Genomic DNA, 18,237 nt, shown 5'->3' on the forward strand with positions numbered 1-18,237 from the left:
GAGGGCTGGGATTCTATCAGGGCCTTGCGCTGGAGTCCTGAGGGAGAGAGGGCTTGACTCCTGCTGTTGTCTGGGAGGGGTGCTTCTGCGAGGGGAACCAGCAGTTGGGGCCAGCCCCCTGGTATCTCTGGGGAGAGTGGTTGGGGGCCCTTGGTGGGGGGAGAGGTTACTGGTGCTTGGAGGCTGGCTTCACACCGTGTGTACTATCTGAGCTGACACCAGAGGGTGACAAGGAGTTCACAGGCAGAGAACGGGAAGGGCACTCCCATAGGGAACAGCAAGAGTGAAGGCCCGGAGGCTTTTGAGGCAGGTGACTTTTTTTTTTTTGGTAATAGCTTTATTGAGATACAATTCATATACCATACACCCCTGTAAAGTATACAATTCAATGGTTTTAGTATATTCATAGAGTTGTGCAAAAATCCCCTCAATGAATTTTAGAATTTTCATCACCCCAAAAAGAAACCCCATACCCACATCAGCTATCACGTTCCAATCCCCACTCCCCCTAGCCCCTGGCAAACGCTAATCTACGTTCTGGCTCTATGGTTTTGCCTATCCTGGACATTTCTTATAAATGGAATCATACACTATGTGACTGGTTTCCTTCATAATTTTGTGACTGGTTTCTCTCACTCAGCATAGTGTTTTCAAGGTTCATCCATGTTGTACCATGTGTCAGTGCTTCATTCCTTTGTATGGCTGAAGAACATTCTATTTTATGGATCCACCACATTTTGTTTATCCGTTCTTCACTTGATGGACACTTGGGTTGTTTCCACTTTTTGGCTATCATGAATAATGCTGCTGTGGAGATTTGTGCTCAAGTTTTTGTGCGGGCGTTTGTTTTCAGCTCTCTGGGCACATACCTAGGAGTGGAATTGCTGGGTTGGGTGGTGACTTAGTGACTAAGTCACTGTGGTGACTAAGTCTTTGTGGATCTCAGTTAACTCGGTGCTGCTTAAAGCACACTATCCGGTTAAGAGCCAACCCTGAGGAATAGTAAGATGCCAGCCCTTGTGGGATCTGGCAGTTTGCCAGAGCACAGAGAAATGCATAAGGAAGATTGGGGTAGGGGATTTCTATATCCCCTAGGCCAGGTACATAGCACCACTCGAAGCTCCTGATAAAAACACAGCTTCCCAGGCCCAGCCCCAGAGCTGCTGATTTAGTAGGTCTGGGTGGGGCCCGGGAATCTGCATTTGTAGCAAGCTCCCCTGGCATCTTGGTCAGGTGTTGAGCAACCCTGCCCCAGACTATGAGCTCTATGAGCCCTGGGAGGCCAGAGGCAGAGTCTCTGCCATCTGTGGCCTCTGTGGCAGGCCCATGGGCTTCCAGAAGGCCATGGCTTGTCGTCTTCTAGTGCCAGGGTCCAGCTCGTGGAGGGGCTCAGCTGGCACATGGGGTCAGCACTGCAGGCTGCCCTTCACCTTCCCATCACCCCTTACCCGAGGGACTCAGGGAGTGCCCCAGCCTTCCCTGAGTGCAGGGACTCAGGCCAGCCAGGCCCTATGGCCTCTGTGGGCAGGTAGAAGAGGAAGGCAGAGCTGGCCTGTGGGTCCTGAGGGGCCCCCGCTGGCCTCTGTAGGTGGCATCTGTGACCTTCCAGGGCCCCCTTGGCAAAGGCACCAGCTCGGCCCTCCCAAACCCTCTGTCCCCAGGTCCGGGTCCTACCCTCAGGGGGTGGCTCCTGCTGCCATATCAGGCCTGTACCCTTGGGGAGGATGAAAGGGGTCCACTTCCCAGCAGGGGGTGGGAGGAGAATCTCACACATAGGCCTATCTGACTCCCACCACCAGAAAGCCATTATTTTATGCTGAAAGAGATTTTATGGGAGTAGGTACCAGTTGTGAGCACGTACCGAGGACCCGACCCTGGCGTGAGCGTTTTCCGGGCATGAATGTTTTGCAGACACGATCTTACTGTGCATTTGTGGAGACTGAGAACACTCAGGAGCAGGGCAACCAGGACCAAGACAAGGTTTTATTCTTGACTTCTGTGTCAAAAAGCCAGGGCCAGGGCTGAGAGCAAGTTCAGCCACCATCTGTCGTGAACATCTCTGGGTGGATTCTTCTCTGGGTCCTGTGAGAGCACAGGGTGGACAGCCAGCAGGTGTGGAAGGTTCCTTTGGGGCTGAGCTGGGAGGAACAAAGTGGCTTCTCAGGCCATGCACCTCATTTTGTCAGTGGAGGCCCAGAGAGGGCAGGACACCCACCTGTGATCACAGAGTGAATTTGCAGCAGAGTCAGAGCTAGACCCACCTGCCTCCCATTCAGTGCTCTTTCTCAGCCCCTCCCACAGGGAAGAAAGGATCCAAAAGGCAGCCTTGGCCACGGCCCATCCTGCAGGGCGAGAGTGGAATGCTCAGGGTCAGAGGGTAAAGCCAGCCCCCCTGCCCACGGGGGCATCTCTCTGGGTTTCAGGAAACCCCATGAGCTTTGTTCCAGGAGAGCCTTGTTCCCAGTTCATCCTGAGCCCATGAGTATGGGAAAGGAGGATGGGGTTGGGGCAGGGTGGGGGACTTTACTCATTCATTCGTTCATTCACTCATTTATTCCAGAAGTATTTAAAAGCGTCAGCTGAGCTACATACTGTGCAGAGTGCTGGAGTGCTAGAACTTCCCTGGTCTCTGGTCCCTTGACCCCCTGGTTTCTTTCCTTGGGTTGCCTGTGTCGTTATCACCTAGACAGAGTGGTCTTTTCTCCTCCACATTTCTGGTGATTTGGCTTCTCCTTGTGCCACGTCCCGGGGGAAGCCCCTTTCCAGGGCAAGAACCACGAGCAGATAAAGCGGGCTAGAGCCGGCATTGCCCCTCTCGGAGCCAGCTGCCCACAGCTCAGCCATCCACCCGGCCAGCCTCGTCCCCGTCCTGGCCCGGCGGCTGTCAGCCTGGAGCAGCCAGTGCCAACCTCCCAGGGCTCGGCCAGGGCAGGCGGCTTGTGCATCCTGCTTCGTTAATAATTAATCCCCAGATGCCTCCTGTGCCTCTCACCAGTCACCTAATTGACTTGCTGGGAGCCCCAACAGTCCCTGGTGTGCAGAGCCAGGAGCTGGATGCCAGGCTCCCTCCGAGAGACCCGGGGAAGCCTGGAGAAGCAGCTGCTCCCCGAGACCCCAGGCCGCTGCCCCAGGAGAGCAGTCACAGCAGCCTGCTCAGCCCGCAGGCTGCCGCCCTGGAAGGCGCCCTCCCTTCTCCCGTCTCCCGTCAGAGGACGGCGATGTCACTCATCTGTCAGGAGTAACTCGCAGCCCAGCCCTACCGGACACTGCGGGGCTGGAGACTCAGGCAGCCAGAGCCAGACCAGGGTGGTGGCAGAAGAAGGACCCAAAGAGACGAGAAAAATGTGAGCAGGGAGAGACGATGGCAACCCCCCTACTCGACATCCAAGTTCTCTCTGATAAGGTCTTTTCTAACACGTTTCTGGAACTTTGAGTCTCTGCCCTCGGAGGCTGCACAGGCTTTCTCTACGTCCTTGCCTTCAGAAGTCCTCCCTCCTGAAGGAATGCTTCAAATCTCCTCCGCCTTCTGGTTAAAGTCTTGTCCCAGGCAGAGGAGGGCTTCTAGGGGACAGATGACTTCGGAGCCCGCAAGGACGGGGCCCGCAGCCGGGAGCTGAGTACCTGGCCTCAGCATGCAGGTGTCCTTCGTGTGCTCAGAGCATGGCCTCAAGGGCCGGGGCCCCGATGAGCGGCTGGGCCGGCCGGCGGCCAGCAGCCCCAGCCTGGGCACCCGCAGCCGCTTCCGCGCCGTGGCCATGGTGGCCCGGAGCCTGGGACAGCTGTCGGTGCAGAGCCTCCCGAGCGCCGGCAACGCCAGCATGAAGCAGCCAGGGATGAAATATAGGTACGCGGTGCAGGGCGGGGGGCTGCCCTCCCCGCCACCCCCATCTGGGATAGCCGATAAAATCCGCAAATCCCTTGTCAGCCTTGGGCAGCCAGCATGCTGAGAGGCCAGGCGGGGCTCTTTCTAGTGCTCAGTGGGTAGACTGGGGGAGAAATAAAATTGAAGCTCGGGATCAACCCCACTTTTCTTCACGGTTGCAGGGGGAGATGGTGCATGAGGACCCCTTTCCCTTCCTTCTGCTTGTTTCTTTCCTTTATAGGGATGGGGGGTGGGATACAATAGCCAAGCCCCCCATGTTGCACTGTGTGTGATGCTTCCTCTTCCTGGGGACCCCCGGGCACTGGCCACAGGCCCGCCGCCCTGCCCCTGGGCACACGGGACTCCGGAAGATGTCCCGGGTGGTCTCATGTCTTTGCAGTGAGGCCATCATGACAAACGTTGGTCTGATAGTCAGGAACTATCAGATGAACCTTGTGATGGAATTCTTCTTCCCTCTCTGACCTGAGCCAGACCCCAGGCCTGGCTTCCTCTACGGGCAGAATTAACGCTCTGCAGGGCACAGAGCAGCATCTGGCGTTTGCTGCTGATGGCTCAGCCCAGGCTGTCGTGTGTCCCTCTGCTTGGGGTCAGTCCCCTACCTGGCTCCGGGTTCCCTCGCCATGACTTGTACATGGAGAGGGTGCAAAGCGCCAGTGTCCGGGGGCAGGGCCCCTCCTGCTGTTCCTTGCATCCCTCCCTTGCCCCACCCAGGGCCTTGCCTGGCTGCTTGGTGGATACGCCCAGGAGGAGAAGGAGGGCCCTGGCTTTGTGCAAAGGGCCCCCTGGGGGCACCCTGCTGGGGGTCTGGCCTTTCTTACTCCCTGTGAGTCTCTCTGCACCCTGAGCCCTTAGCGCTTTGAGAACGGTGTGCTTGGGGAAAGGGGAGTCCTTACAACAAATGATCTGCATAAACTGCAAAAGCTGAGTTCATCTCTGGTTCCCAGGTTTCACAGGAAAGTGTGTCCAAAACAGGAGCCAGGTACAACTCTGCTTTCAATGACTCAAAGAGTCACATGAGCCACCAGCCTTAGAAAAAGCCATGGCCGATTCTAGTCATATTTGAGCAGAATGTCTGGGTTTCTAGCGGGTGTTGCTGCCAACTCAAGAAGTATTGAGAGAATGGATCCTAACAACTGAGACATATAGCTTAACCTCCCCAGAACCATGCCCGAAAGTTGGACCTCATGGGAAATAACCATGTCATAAGTCCCGTGCCTCCTTGAGCGGAATTCTGGACTAACTCTGAGTCCTTCTGCATCTGCACCTGTGTCCCTTCCTTCCCTGGGTCCTTGGGGGACATTCGATATCCTGTAATGAACCTCTGCGGTAAAAGGTTTTTGTTCTAAACTCAGTGAGGACAATCCAGAATGGAATTCTCTATTCTAGAAGTTCTGGTGGTTTGTATCTTTTGTTAAGTGGGGATCAAAAGCTAGGAGTAAACAGAATGTGTATTTTTTAGTTTAGATACCTGTTACCCTCTGCAACTTTTAAGTCAATCCTAGGATCATCAAAGGAGTTAATTCAAGTGAGACCATTTCTAAAAATATAAAGCCCTATGTAAATGGAAAGTGTGGCTGCTAACGTGATTTCCCTCCCAGGACCCTAAGATCCATGGAGTAGGTCTCCAAGAGCCTGAGTGCTCAAGATCACTGTGTGTGCATATGTGTGTTTGCATCTGTGTGTGTGCATGTGTGCATCTGTGCGTGTACATGTGTGGGCCCCTGTGTGGCACATGCTGGAGGCAGAGGGGGCGAGACGGGCAGTAGAGGGAGGTGCTCCATGGGCTGGGGGTTTGCAGTCTGAGGGCCTGGGTTCAGATCCCAGCTCCAGCTCTTCCTAACTGGGACCGTCTATCCTTCCACGCGGCAGAGCCTGGCCAGCTTCTCTTGGCGGTGTTGGGGGAGGAAGGTGGGGTCATACCCCAGTAGGATGTGTGGTTTCATAGCGGCTGAAATGGAAGCCAGAATCCAAACCATTGGGCACCCTTGCTGAGCACCTCTACCATCCTGCCCTATGGGTACCTGCCCCATGGGTTCCAGCCTCAGGGGGCACCTGCCCCACGGGGTACCTGCCTCATGGGGTTGCTCCACAATGACTGTCCCAGGGCCACAGCCGGGGTGCAGGTGGGCTGCAGAGGGCCTGATCCAGATCCGCACCCCACTCCGACCACCTCCTTAGAAAGCTGGCCGTCCACTGTGGCGTGCCCCAGGGCCAGGAGGAGGCCTCCAGCCACACCCATCATCGTTGGTGTTAAGGGAACCAAAGGTGTGTGAGCCGCACCAACGTGCCACATTCTTGCCAGAGAGCCTAACTGGTGCTCGGTGCGGGGGAGGGGCGACACCAAGTCCCATGAGTAAGGGCAGGAGCCAGCATTCAGTCCCGGGGATCTGGCCCCAGGGCCTGGACTTCTTACCCCTGAGTTACACCAACAAGCACCCCTGGGGCCCTGCGCTGCCGTCTGCAGTGGTAAGATGAAGACCGGGAAGCCCAGGCCTGACCTTAGGGAGGCTGGGAGCGGGGCAGCCCTGTGAACAGAGAACCCCCTACAGAGCGACAGCTGACGGGAAAATGGCCTGGCCCTCTTATTCGTCAAAGCAGCTCATCAAGGCCGTGTTGCTTTCCATCGCCTGATCAAATGTTTGTCCTCTGCCCAGATGGCTGAAGTCAAAGGCTCTGAACTGCTATTTTTCAAAGGATCTGTAATTGCCCAGAGTGTGAGGTGCAGTGTTTAAAGGGGCAGAGCCTCCAGTGGCTGCGTGAAGGGCATCCGTGCTTTCCTCTGGCAAGGGTTAAGTCCGTGAGTCCTTGTTAGCGTGTTTCCAGACCACAGGAGAGATATGAGGCAAATTAATGAAGACAAACGTTATTTGGCTTTAGAGATTTAGCCAACTCTTTTATCATTATGTCAAGTTTTAATTAGGGGAGAAAAGTCTGTAGGAAACAATTTTCACATCTTAAAAGTTTTGAGCGTGTTGCCAGCCCCTGTCCAGACGAGGCTATAATTTGTTGTTGTCTCCACCCCCACGGAGCAGCCGTATTTATAAAGCTTTTAGCCTGGAGATACCCTGTCCCTTCTTGTTCCTTCTCCCCAGGCTGGCAGCGGATGGCAGAACTAATACCATCATTTTAACACAGAAACAACTTGAGCGGGATGATTGCAGCATCGCACGGTGTCCTAGTTTTGTTAAAGTATTCCTGTGGGCGGTGGGTGGAGAAGCAGCTGGAGAGACAGACGCCCCGGGTCCCTGCCCTGGCAAGGGAGGAGACTCGGAGCCCCTTCTGGTGGGCAGGGGGTGGCCCCTCTTCAGCTGCAGACAGGGGTGGGCTCAGCCTGGTGTTCCGTGTCCTCTGTCTGTTGCTAAAGCCGTTTGTCCCCCTGAACACACAGCACGTCCGGCATTTGGCTCCATGCTAATAAAAGGGAAGTTTCAGGAGACCCACCTAAAACCGGGCCTTCGACAGAGCCTGGCCAGGAAATTGCTCCCTACGGACACTCAGTGGGGTGGTTGTGCAGAGGCAGAGGCTCAGCCCCCCTCCTGGCACCTGGATTCATCCAGACCAGGCACCCAGGGGGCCTGAGGCTCTGCAAACGCCCAAACATTGAAGACGAGGTTCCAAGCGTTTTTGCGTCCATGCACATTTCCAAGGAAGGGCTCCGTGGCCTTAGTCAATTTCTCAAAGGGGTCTGTGACCCCAAAACAGTTAAGAACCACTGATGAGAACCTTTGGTCCTTTTTGCGGCATTACCAGACTGGTTCTAAGTAGTGTTTGATTTCTTATCGCAGGTACTTTCTAGCCAGCGTGGGAAAAATGACCTGACCACTAGATAGCCCTGGCCTGACGCAGAGTCCGGAGGTGACCTGGTTGTGCCTTTCTTTCCAGCAGGCACAAACCCAGGTTTCTCTGGGTTGGAACATGCAAGCAATGCTGAGGGCGTTATCAGATTATTTCACTGATTTGTAGGGGAAAAACAAGCGGAACCTTCCTCTGTTCCCTTTCTAGCACAGTCATATTAAAGCCTACTGGATTTGTCCACTGTTGTTTTTCGGATGAGGAGAAAGGCCACTGTCCGTATTCTGTGCTGTCTCAGAAACGAGGCACAAGCAGAATCAGTGTCCTGTGACCCTGTGCCCCGGGCACATGTGTTATCTTATTTCATCACCATGGTGACCCCCGTGAGAGAGGCAGCATCGCGAGCCCCTTCTACAGGTGGGCACACTGAGGCATCAAGCAGACCGTTCCGTGACATGCCCGGGGCGTACAGCCAGGAAGGTCAAAGCAGGATTTGAGCTCTGGCTTCAGACCCTCTGCCCGATCCGCTCCCCTCCCCAGCAGAGAAGCCAGCTGCTGTCGTGTCCTCACTCAGGGAGCTATCCCAACACTCCCTGTGGGAGCAGTGGGCCAGCAGCTGGACTGGTTTTAATTGGAAATTTGAAAAGAAAGCCGGGCAGGTTAGAACTACCTTAAATTAGACACATTAAACTGTTTTCAAACTGCTTACAAGTCTATTATATCCACTTCCCCTGCCAAAGACCGCCTGTGACGCGGGCAGCATCCAGGGGTCTTATAACCAGGGAAACCAAGGCTGCAGAGGGTCAGAGTGGGCCTGCGTCAGAGGGGAGTGGGTCAGGCTCAGGCCCCACGCTACCTTCCCAGGGGGCCAGGTGGGTAGAGAAACTAAGGACACAGCGTCCACTGAAGTTAGAAGAGGGGCAGCCCCAGGGAAATGCAGGGGGGTCCTTGGGGAAGGAGGCTGGGGTTTACGCACTGTCTCTCTCGAAGCTCTCTGACTTCCCACAGCAGAGAAGTGTGTCGCACCCCGGGCTGGTCCCCAGAGGAGCAGCCCATCAACCAGGATCCCATAAGGGAAGTGGAGTCCGACCCCAGATGAGTCAGGGCCCCAACTTCGGCCAGGACACCCACCCTGCACTTGTCAGCTTCACCATCTGGGCAGATCACATCCTGTGTCACCCGTAAATGGGGTGGGGGGTGGTGGGGAGCGTGCTCTCGGAGCCACCTGCCTGGGTGGATCCCAGCTCCTTGGCGCCTGGGCAGACCCAGTGTGCTCTTCGGTAAAATGGGAATATCAGGAAAAGGAAGGCGCCTGCCCCACAGAGCTGTCGGGGGCTCGGTGACAGGATGCTTGAGGACTACCTGACCTGCTGCTGCCCCGCAGACTCCCAGCCGGCCTGTGCCAGGACAGATGGGCGTGCCAGTAAGGCACTGCCACCCTCCATGTCCTCCAAAGAGTGTTAATGACAGCCCTCGGCCCATCCACGTGGACCCTGGGATGCGCCGCATCCGGCAGGCACCTTCATGGGCCCGTGATGGAGCCCTGGGCAGCCCGTGCAGCTGTGGCTGCTGAGCCTGATCAGGGCGTGCGCTGCCAGGGTGTCTGGATCTCGCCCTCCCGAGTGGCCCTGGCTGCGGCTCACAACAGAGGCTGGGGCTCGTCCTGGTGCAGGAACCGGCACCCCACAATGGAGCTCTCGTCTCCCCCACATTCCTACCACAGAGAGACAGATCTGAGGGCCATGAGGCCCAGGTGATGTGGAAATAGCTTCTCCTGCTCTGCTCCTCAGAGAGAGGGAGTAAAGATACCCAAAACTGCAAACATGACACTCTGAAGAAATGGAAAGAGAAGCTTCTTATGAGAGGATGCCCCGTGGCCGGTACCCCAAGCAAGGCCTCAGCGAATCTTGCTCCAGCCCATGAAACACGGTGGCGTCCATTCCATCATTCTCTCTCTGGAGTGGCTCTCCAGGCCTGCGTGGTCCCCAGTATGGCCTGTCCCAGCAACGTGGCCGTGCCCTGCTGTGTGTGTGTGTGGGCGGCGGGGGTGGGGGGGTGGAGGCGGGCAGATGGCCCTTTATCACCGGTCGGGGGAGCAGCAGGCCTCTCTCCAAAGGTCCCCTTTGCCTTCAGAGCCTCAAAAGATGCATTGGCTGGGGTGGGGGGTTCAGGGGCTGGCATGGGTAACAGTGGGGGGCCTGAGCCTGGCTGACGGGTCCTGCCCTGGCCACTGAGAACTCACACCATGCTTGTTTTTCAGGAACCTGGGCAAGTCGGGCCTGCGGGTCTCCTGCCTGGGGCTCGGTGAGTGTGGGGGTCCCTTGGTCCAGCGCCACCCAAGGAAGCAGGGGCTGTAGGAGGGCTGGGCGAGGGCTGAAGGGAACTACTTCTCAGAGGGGGCTGCACCCTGAGCCAGGATGGTGGGCAGGCAGGGCTTGGTTGCCATGGCAACCACAAGGAGTGGGGTTCTAAGAGAAGGAGGAGGACAGAGATACAGACTTAGCAGGGGAGGCGGGGCAAGAACCAGGGGCCCTTTGCGCACATAGCCCCCTGCCCCACACCAAAAAATCGGAGAAGCACCCTGACCCTGGGTGAGCCGGGCAGACAGCCTCTTTTGTTACGTGGCAGAATCCCTCCTGAAAGGCAGTCACATTTTGTCCTTTTTCCTCTTTCCCAAAATGTGAGCTCCGTTCCCAAATCATGGTGTCCCTCCGCCTCCACGGTGCACACGATACCTCCCCCCGACACACACACACACACACAGACACACACACACACACTGCCCAGCAAGAGTGAGCACGTGGCTGTCAGACCTCGTCCATCTTCAGGGAGCCGTCCCTCATCCCTCTCCCTGCGGTGTGTCCTTGGAAGACGAGCTGCATCACCTCCAGCACCAACGAGCATTTCGAAGGCCTGCAGCCAGCTGCCTGCTCTGGGCACTTACTGTCCCCTCGGTTTGGTGGCCCCAGGAGAGGGAGACTTGCCCTGAAGGCCAGGTGTCCACACATGCTGAGGACATGCTCACTGCAGAGCAGAGTGGCATGGTAGCCGGAGGTCCCAGCACCCCAGGGGGAGAGTTGGGGAGTTTCTCCGACTTGAGCCTATGTGTCTCCTTTCAGGAACATGGGTGACCTTCGGAGGCCAGATCACCGATGAGGTAAGACAGGGCTCCCTCGGCCCCCCGAGGCCCCAACCAGGGCTGCCCTCGCAGTAAAGTCTACTAAATGCAGGAGTGAGCCTGTGCTCAGGCAGCCGCTGCGGCTCCCGTCTTTCTGTTTCTCCCAGCCTGTGGGAAGGAGGGAAGGCACTTGGCAGCTGGGCACCTTGGGGCTTCAGCAAGTCCCCTAAAGTCCCAGAAACTCAGGTTCCTCATCTGCAGTTAGCCAGGAAAATTCAGGCTCCTTGCATTTTCCAAATTATACAGCCTGATACAAATCTCAGCCGCTCCTACAGAGTATTCCCACCTGAACTTAAAACTTCAGGAAATATCTGTTGAGGTCATTCAGAATGCAGATTTTGCGAATTCTGCTGCAGGCTCAAGACTGACTAGATTTGCATTTTCCAGCCCCTCACTGCACCTTGCCGTTAACTGTGTTATCCAATGGACTTGCTCCGGCTTCTCTCTTCACAACTGGGACGCAGCACGGCCAGCGTCTCCGGATCTGTCCTGGAGGGGTGGATGCGTTCCCAGGCTGGTGTGCACTTCTGGGCAGTGAGTGGATATCTTGGAAATGAGAATAGTGGCATTTGCACAGAGAGCCCTGGACATCAGCACGAGAAGCTGTCTTCACAGCCGCCCTACTTACTGTTGCGAAGGTTGCGTTTAAAAATTAATGAGTTCATTTGAAACCTTGCTAGCTGTGATTGCTCAGTTAGTTTTCATAGGAAAAGCTTTGCTGCCATCAAAATCCAAATGCATTTCATTTGTGTTTTTGTTCCTTTTTCTTTTATGACAGTAGCAAGTACTAGAACTCTTAGCCCTCGCTTTGAGGTTCTGAGTCTGGGCTATCTCAGGGTGAAGTCAGGAGTTTATAAGGCGCAGGAGATGGTTTGACCTGTGGCCACCAGGTTGATGCTGAGAACTTAAAATAGAGCCCCGGGGCCCACGTGGTTCACCCTGAATAAGTTGTGTCTGACTCACCTTATTTCCCTTTCGAGGTGGTTACTAACTTAGTAGATGAAAGAATTCTCTGGAAGGGTGTGACTTCACTTCCAAACAGCATCAGCTATATGCGTGTGATATCCTTGTGGGAAAGATATAGAGAAGTGACCGGATGGTAACCATCCAATTAGGTGACTTTTTCACCAACAGGTTAATCACACCCAAAGAGTATTGATTAATGATGTGGTGCAGCCCCAGCTGGCTCCAGCCTCTGCTGTGTCTCCATCAGGGACGTAGTGACATGTATGAAGATATTGGAAGTCGTTTCCAGATGACACAAAGCTGGGAGGATATCGGATACAATAGATGACAGATTCAGGGTTCCAAAAGATCCTGGCAGGCAAAAATGATTGAGCAGAGGAGCAAGCAGAATTTTCGTATTAAATCCTACAGTTAGTGTCCAAAAAAATCAATACGTCAAGTATGAGGGGCCCACCTTGCCACGGTTCAGATGAAGAATGCCTGGGTTTTATTCTTTAGCTGGCTGCCTGCTCGGTCTGAGCCAGAGGGCTAGACAGCCACAAGGAATCGAGGACCATCCTGTGCTCCAACAGGACCGCGTGTTCTGCACAAACCCAGGGCGGCCACGGGCCCACTGGGCATTCCAGATGGGTGCCCGTCTGGAACACCATGTTCCTTGCTAAGCCCCTGTGAAGGAAGGCACTTTGCTTGCCCAGGAATCCAGAAACAGTCCTGTTTTTAGAGTTACCTCTTGTGTGCGAGACACCAGGCCCAGAAGCCAGGAGATACGGAATCGACAAACTGGTGGATGACTTTGGCAAAGGGGCGTTCCAGGGCAGGACTCCAAACATGTCAGCAAATGATGGCCCACAGGCCAAATCTGGCCCCTGGACTATTTTCTTTTCTTTTTTGTTAAGTATATGAAACATAAAATTTGCCATTTCCATCTCTTTTTATTGTGGTTAAAATATGCATAAAAAATTTACCATGTGAACCATTTTTAAGTGTACAGTTCAGTGGCATTAAGTATATTCATTTTGCTGTGCGACTATCACCATTGTCTATTTCCAGAATTTTTCATCACCCCGAACAGAGACTCTGTACCCATTAAGCAATAATTCCTCAGCCCCGGGTGACCTCTAATCTACTCTCTGTCTTTATGAATCCTGTTTTTGTAAATAAAGTTTTATTGGCAGGCAGCCAGGCCCATTCATTTGCCTGTTGTCTGTGGCTGCTTTCACATGACAAGGGCAGGGTTGAGTAGTTGCCACAGAGACCATCTGGCCCGCAAAGCCTAAACTATTTACTCTCCAGCCCTTTACAGGGAAGGTCTGCCGCCCCCATGCTATGGGGTCGCATCAGCTGTCTGCAGGTATCTTCAGGGCTGTCGTCTCAGGGAGGGAGGCCTTCACGGGCCGTCAGAGTGTGGCCAGCTGATGGACAGTGTTAGTAAACCTCGGATCCCGTGGCCAAGTTTCGGAGCTGCCCTGGTCAGAGTCAGGTTTCCAAGTTCTAGTTCGGTGCCCTTTCTCTGACCTCCCACGGCTGCTGTAGAAAACTGCCCCTCAGAGCCTGTGTTCAAAGCAGCCTCGGCAATAAAATTTAATAAGAATAGTGGCTAAGAACTTTACATTTATTATGGCACTTGCTTCTCCATCAACCCAGGGAGGGAGGTGTCGTCATCTCCATTTCAAGGAAGTGGAGCCCCAGAGACTGAGCAGCTGCTGGAGGTCACACCTGGAGAGTGGGGAAGGGGGAGCCCACCTGAGGTCTCACCTCAGAGCCTGCGGCCGCCTCTCAGCTCTGGGGAAACATGCTGGGGCAGGAGGGATTCCCCATCCCCAGATGGGGGTGACAGGGAGGTGACCCACGTGTCTCCTGAGGTTCCTTCTGCCTCCACTTTCTGGGACTAGGACATTGGAAATAACCGGAGTCACCAAATAGAGGCTCTGTTCCATAAAGTAGGATGCGCCCACAGAGCAGAAGTCTTTAGAAGTCACATTCTGAAGCATGACATGGCGACAGGCCCATGAGAGAGCACATGGAAAACACAGCAGATAGAGGGTCTGTACGTCCGAGTTGCAGTTTTGTGGGGAAAAAGCATATATTCACATAGAAAAACCTGGAAGAAGAATTACACCAAAATCATAGCAGTTGAAAAATAAGAAAGCACAATCCTGGAAATTCCCAGATTCCCTCATCCTCTTTCTGTCTCTGGTCATCCACGGGCTGTCCTGGGTGTAAGTAGGATCAAGTTTATGTCTTTCCTTCCGCTAAGGGGCAGGGGAAATGAGGATGGGTGTCTTCGTGTCAGAGCCGGCTGGCCTCCCTGCTTGGTGAGCCTCGCGGGTCGGCCAGGCTGTAGAGCTGCCTGCTCGTGGCGGTCACGCTCTATAGTCCAGACCATGAGGCCTTTGATCTTCATCAGCGAACGGGAGGAGGAGTTCTCCCTGGGGTGGGCAGAACAGAGTGAGGAGTAGCCGGGGTAGTGAGGAGGTGGAGGAGGGGCCGGTCTGGGGGCCACGGAGCCCCTGGAGGACGGTCTCCGTCCAACTCATGCCTGCTGAGCACCTGCGAATGCCAAGTCCCTGCCCCGGGGCTGCGCTCCTCCTGGGAGGGAGACAGACAGACAGTTCATCCCTGAGGGGTAAACATGGGATGGCAGAGGGTGTGTTGGTTTCCTGGGGCCTCTGTGACGAACTTTCACCAACTGCGTGGTTTCAGAACAACAGAAATTTCTTTCTTCTCTCACAGTTCTGGAGTGAGAAGTCCAAAATCAGTATCACTGGGCCGAAATCCAGGTGTCAGCAGGGCCACAGTCCCAGTGGGGGCTCTAGGGCAGGGTTCTTCCTCGCCTCCTCTGCTTCGGGTGGCTGCTGCAGTCCTCAGCCTGTGGTACCCTCACTCCAGCCTCTGCCTCTCTGGTCACATTCCCTTCTCTGGGTCACATTTCCCTCTGCCTCCCTCTTACAAGGACACCTGTGATGGCATTTAGGGCCCACCTAGATCATCCAGGATAATCTCCCCATCTCGAGACCCTTAATTTAATCACATCTGCAAAGACCCTTTCTCTGCCTAAAGTAATATTCACAGGTTCCGGGGACCTGATATCTTTGGGGAGCCATTATTTATCAACCACAGAGAAAGGAGGACTGGGGTGCAGGCTCCCGGTTTATGCAAGACGACTGGGAAGGTGGAAGTGAGAGAGTGAGCCACATGGGGATCCGAAGAAAGAGCATTCCAGCCCACAGGGGCAGGAGTGTGTGCCTGGCCTGCATAAGGCCACGGCGGAGGTGGGGGATGTTAAGAGATGGGGTCAGAGGTGAGGCCGCGGGTCTGATGGGGACTTTGGCTTTGGCCATCTGTGGCATAGAAGCCACTGGAGGATTTTAGCAAAGAGGAAATTTGATCTGACTTAACTGGCTACTGCACCGAGGATGCCAGTCTGTGGGGTGCTTCTCAAATTGTGATGTGTGCATGAATCCCTCTTGGGGATCTGCTTAAAATGCAGATTCTAATGTGGCCAGTCTGGAGTGGAGCCTGGGATTCTGCATTTCTGATGCTGATGCTGCTGGTCCATGGACCACACTTTGCTAGCCAGGGTGTCAGGGGCATGGACAGAGGCGGAGTTAGGGGGCTACTGTAAAAACCCAGCTGAGGGATGCTCCGGCTTCAACCAGGTGGGCACGGTGGAGATGGGCAGGAGCTGTCAGATTCTGGATTAGTTTGCAAGGGGGAGCTGACAGCCTCGGCTGACGGTTTGGATGCTGGAGTGAGAGACAGATGAGTGAAGGAGGACGCCCAGGTGTTTGACCTAAGCGCAGGATGGGCAAGACCACAGGTGCAGCGGGTACGCAGGCTGCCCTTCTCGGCACACACCAGCCCCTCTGCCTGCAATGCCCCCTCCTCCACCCAGTCTCCCACTGCCGGCCTGACAAACTCCTAACCACCTTCAAAGCACAGCCCTGTAAATCCTGTCGCATGCTACAGCATGGATGCACCTTGAGAGCATCGTGCTAAGAGAAATAAGTAAGCCTATTACAGAAGGACAAATACTGTATGATTCCACTCAGGTGAGGTACTTAGAGGAGTCACATTCATAGAGAGAGAAAGTAGAATGCTGGGTGCCAGGGGTTGGGGAGGGGAGATAGTGTTTAATGGGGACAGAGTTTGAGTTTGGGGACATGAAAAAATTCTGGAGATAGATAGTGGTGATGGTTGCACAACAAAGTGAATGTACTTGATGCCACTGAACTGCACGCTTAAAAATGGTTAAAATGGTAAATTTTATGTTATGTATATTTTACCACAATTTTTAATTTTTTTAAAGTAAATTAAAAAAAAAAGGCGAAAAAATGAAGGAGATCTCCATGAACTGATGTGGATTGATTTCCAGGATGTACTGTGAGTGAAAGGCACAGTGCAGAAGGTGCACTACCCTGCATGTAGGAAAGATGGGGTATAAGAAATATGCGTGTCTGAAATGTGAAGATAAAAGCCGTGGTCCTGAGTCGCCTCAGCTCAGGACCCTCCTCAGGAGGCAGCATGCACCCTGAAATCATCTGTCTTACCTCGCGGGGGCCCTGCACACGGCGCACTCCTAGGCAGAGCACAGGCGGCATGGTGGACACATCCAAGAGAAGTCAGGCTGCAGACTAGGGTGAACCTGGGGAGGAGCCTTGTGTGCCTGGAGCACCGGAGAGGAAGAAGAGCCCTGAGGTGGGGAGAGAGGCATGAGAGGAGGAGGCGGCTCAGAGAGGGGCGCATGGAGGCACCTGATACATTGTTACACTTGAGCTACAGGAGGGAGGAAAGGAGCCAATCAGCCCTGCAGATGGATCCAGAAAACTCCACCAATGGCCTTACCTTACCTGGGCTTTCTGACTCAGAGGACAGCAGCTGACTAATGGGGTTAGCTTTCGCCTGCTCAGTATCTGAAATCTTTGGGGTTCATTGCCAACACTTGAAAATCAGATTTTACCCCCTGCCAAATATCCTGGGTTTCTGGCTTCTCTTGAAAAATCAAGGGCTCTGGTCGCACCCAGCCACCTTCCCACAGACAACGACCAAGCTCCCTCCACCCCACTGATCCCTCCTGGCCACCAGCCTCACTCTCCATACCTGCCTGGCCGGTGAGGTTTCTGAGTTTGGTATGAGGAGAAGCTCCGAGAAGCCGCACCTGGATGGCTTTCCGTCCTACAGTTTTTGAGGGTTGTCAAGTATTAATCACCTACCCTGGGCTAGCTGGGGAGGGAGGCTTGGTGCTCTGAGTTTCGAGAAGTAGGGGTGGGGGAGTTTGCATCTGTGACGCTCAGAGGGACACCTGCACTGTCCAGAGGCCAGCAGAGTTCGGGGACTTCTTCTCTACTGCATCTTGGCAGGGACTGTCGATGGCAGGCAGGCTTCCCCTGCTCCTGATCCTCACCCCCGCTACCAGTTGGGCACCATTCATCAACCCCTGCCTGCAAGGCCTGGTCCAAACGGCCAAGGCCGGAGTGCTGGTTGAAGATGCGCTTTCTCCATCTGCAGACAATAATAAAACCATCCTCCTGCCACTGCTGGGAAGGGTTCGGATCCCGCGGGACACGGTGTCACAGGACGTGGTCTACCCATAGCTTTAAAACAATATTTATTCTGCCAAGATCCATCGCGCTCCTGGTGCCGGCTGTGTTCGTTTCCCGGGGCTGCCATAACGAAGTCCCCCAAACTGAGTGACTTAAAACAACAGAAGTTTATTCTCTCACAGTTCTGGAGGCCAGAAATCCAAAATCAAGGTGTCGGCAGGGCCACGCTCCCTCCAAGGCTCTCGGAGTGTCCGTTCCATCCCTCTTTCCCAGCTCTGCTGCTTGCGGGCAATCCTCGGCATTCCTTGGATTGTAGACACATCACCCCAATCTCTGCCTCCAGCTTTGCATGGCTCTTCCCTGTGTGTGTCTGTGTCCAGTGTTATAAGGACACCACTCGTATTGGATTTGGGGCCCACCCTAGTGTAGTCTGACCTCATCTTAAGTAATTACATCTGCAAAGACCCCATTTCCAAATAAAGTCACATTCTGAGGTTCTGGGTGGACATGAATTTGGGGGGACACTGTGAAACCCAGTACAGGTGCTAAGCCCCGTGATGACCCAACAGGTGGGATCCCTGCTCGCAAGAAATTCACGGTCCATAGGCTGTTTCTTCATTCATTTTGTCCTCTTTCTTCTCTATGGGTCCGTTACCGAGAACTGCCTCCATGTCTGTCCTGCGACAGTGCCACTTACGAGCAGGCCCGGTTTTCTCGTTTCAGATGGCAGAGCAGCTAATGACCTTGGCCTACGACAATGGCATCAACCTCTTCGATACTGCAGAAGTCTACGCAGCTGGCAAGTACGTGTCTTTTCTCATGGGAAAAGTGGTGCAGGCCACGGCGTCCCTGGGAAGAGCCGGAGCTCCTGGTCC

At 54.5% G+C, this 18,237-nt stretch overlaps 1 protein-coding gene across 7 annotated transcripts in view; it reads left to right on the forward strand.

Moving 5' to 3' along the window:
* Nucleotides 1–18,237, forward strand: part of KCNAB2 (potassium voltage-gated channel subfamily A regulatory beta subunit 2) — a 91,961-nt gene that overhangs the window by 54,905 nt on the left and 18,819 nt on the right. For all 7 annotated transcript variants that reach the window (XM_058552752.1, XM_058552751.1, XM_058552753.1 and 4 more), the window contains 3 exons: nt 9,936–9,979; nt 10,795–10,832; nt 18,086–18,165. In XM_058552752.1, the coding sequence (XP_058408735.1) occupies nt 9,936–9,979; nt 10,795–10,832; nt 18,086–18,165 (162 nt within the window). The remainder of the gene's footprint in view (nt 1–9,935; nt 9,980–10,794; nt 10,833–18,085; nt 18,166–18,237) is intronic.

Source organism: Diceros bicornis, chromosome 13, assembly GCF_020826845.1.
Source record: "Diceros bicornis minor isolate mBicDic1 chromosome 13, mDicBic1.mat.cur, whole genome shotgun sequence".
Lineage (NCBI taxonomy): Eukaryota > Metazoa > Chordata > Mammalia > Perissodactyla > Rhinocerotidae > Diceros > Diceros bicornis.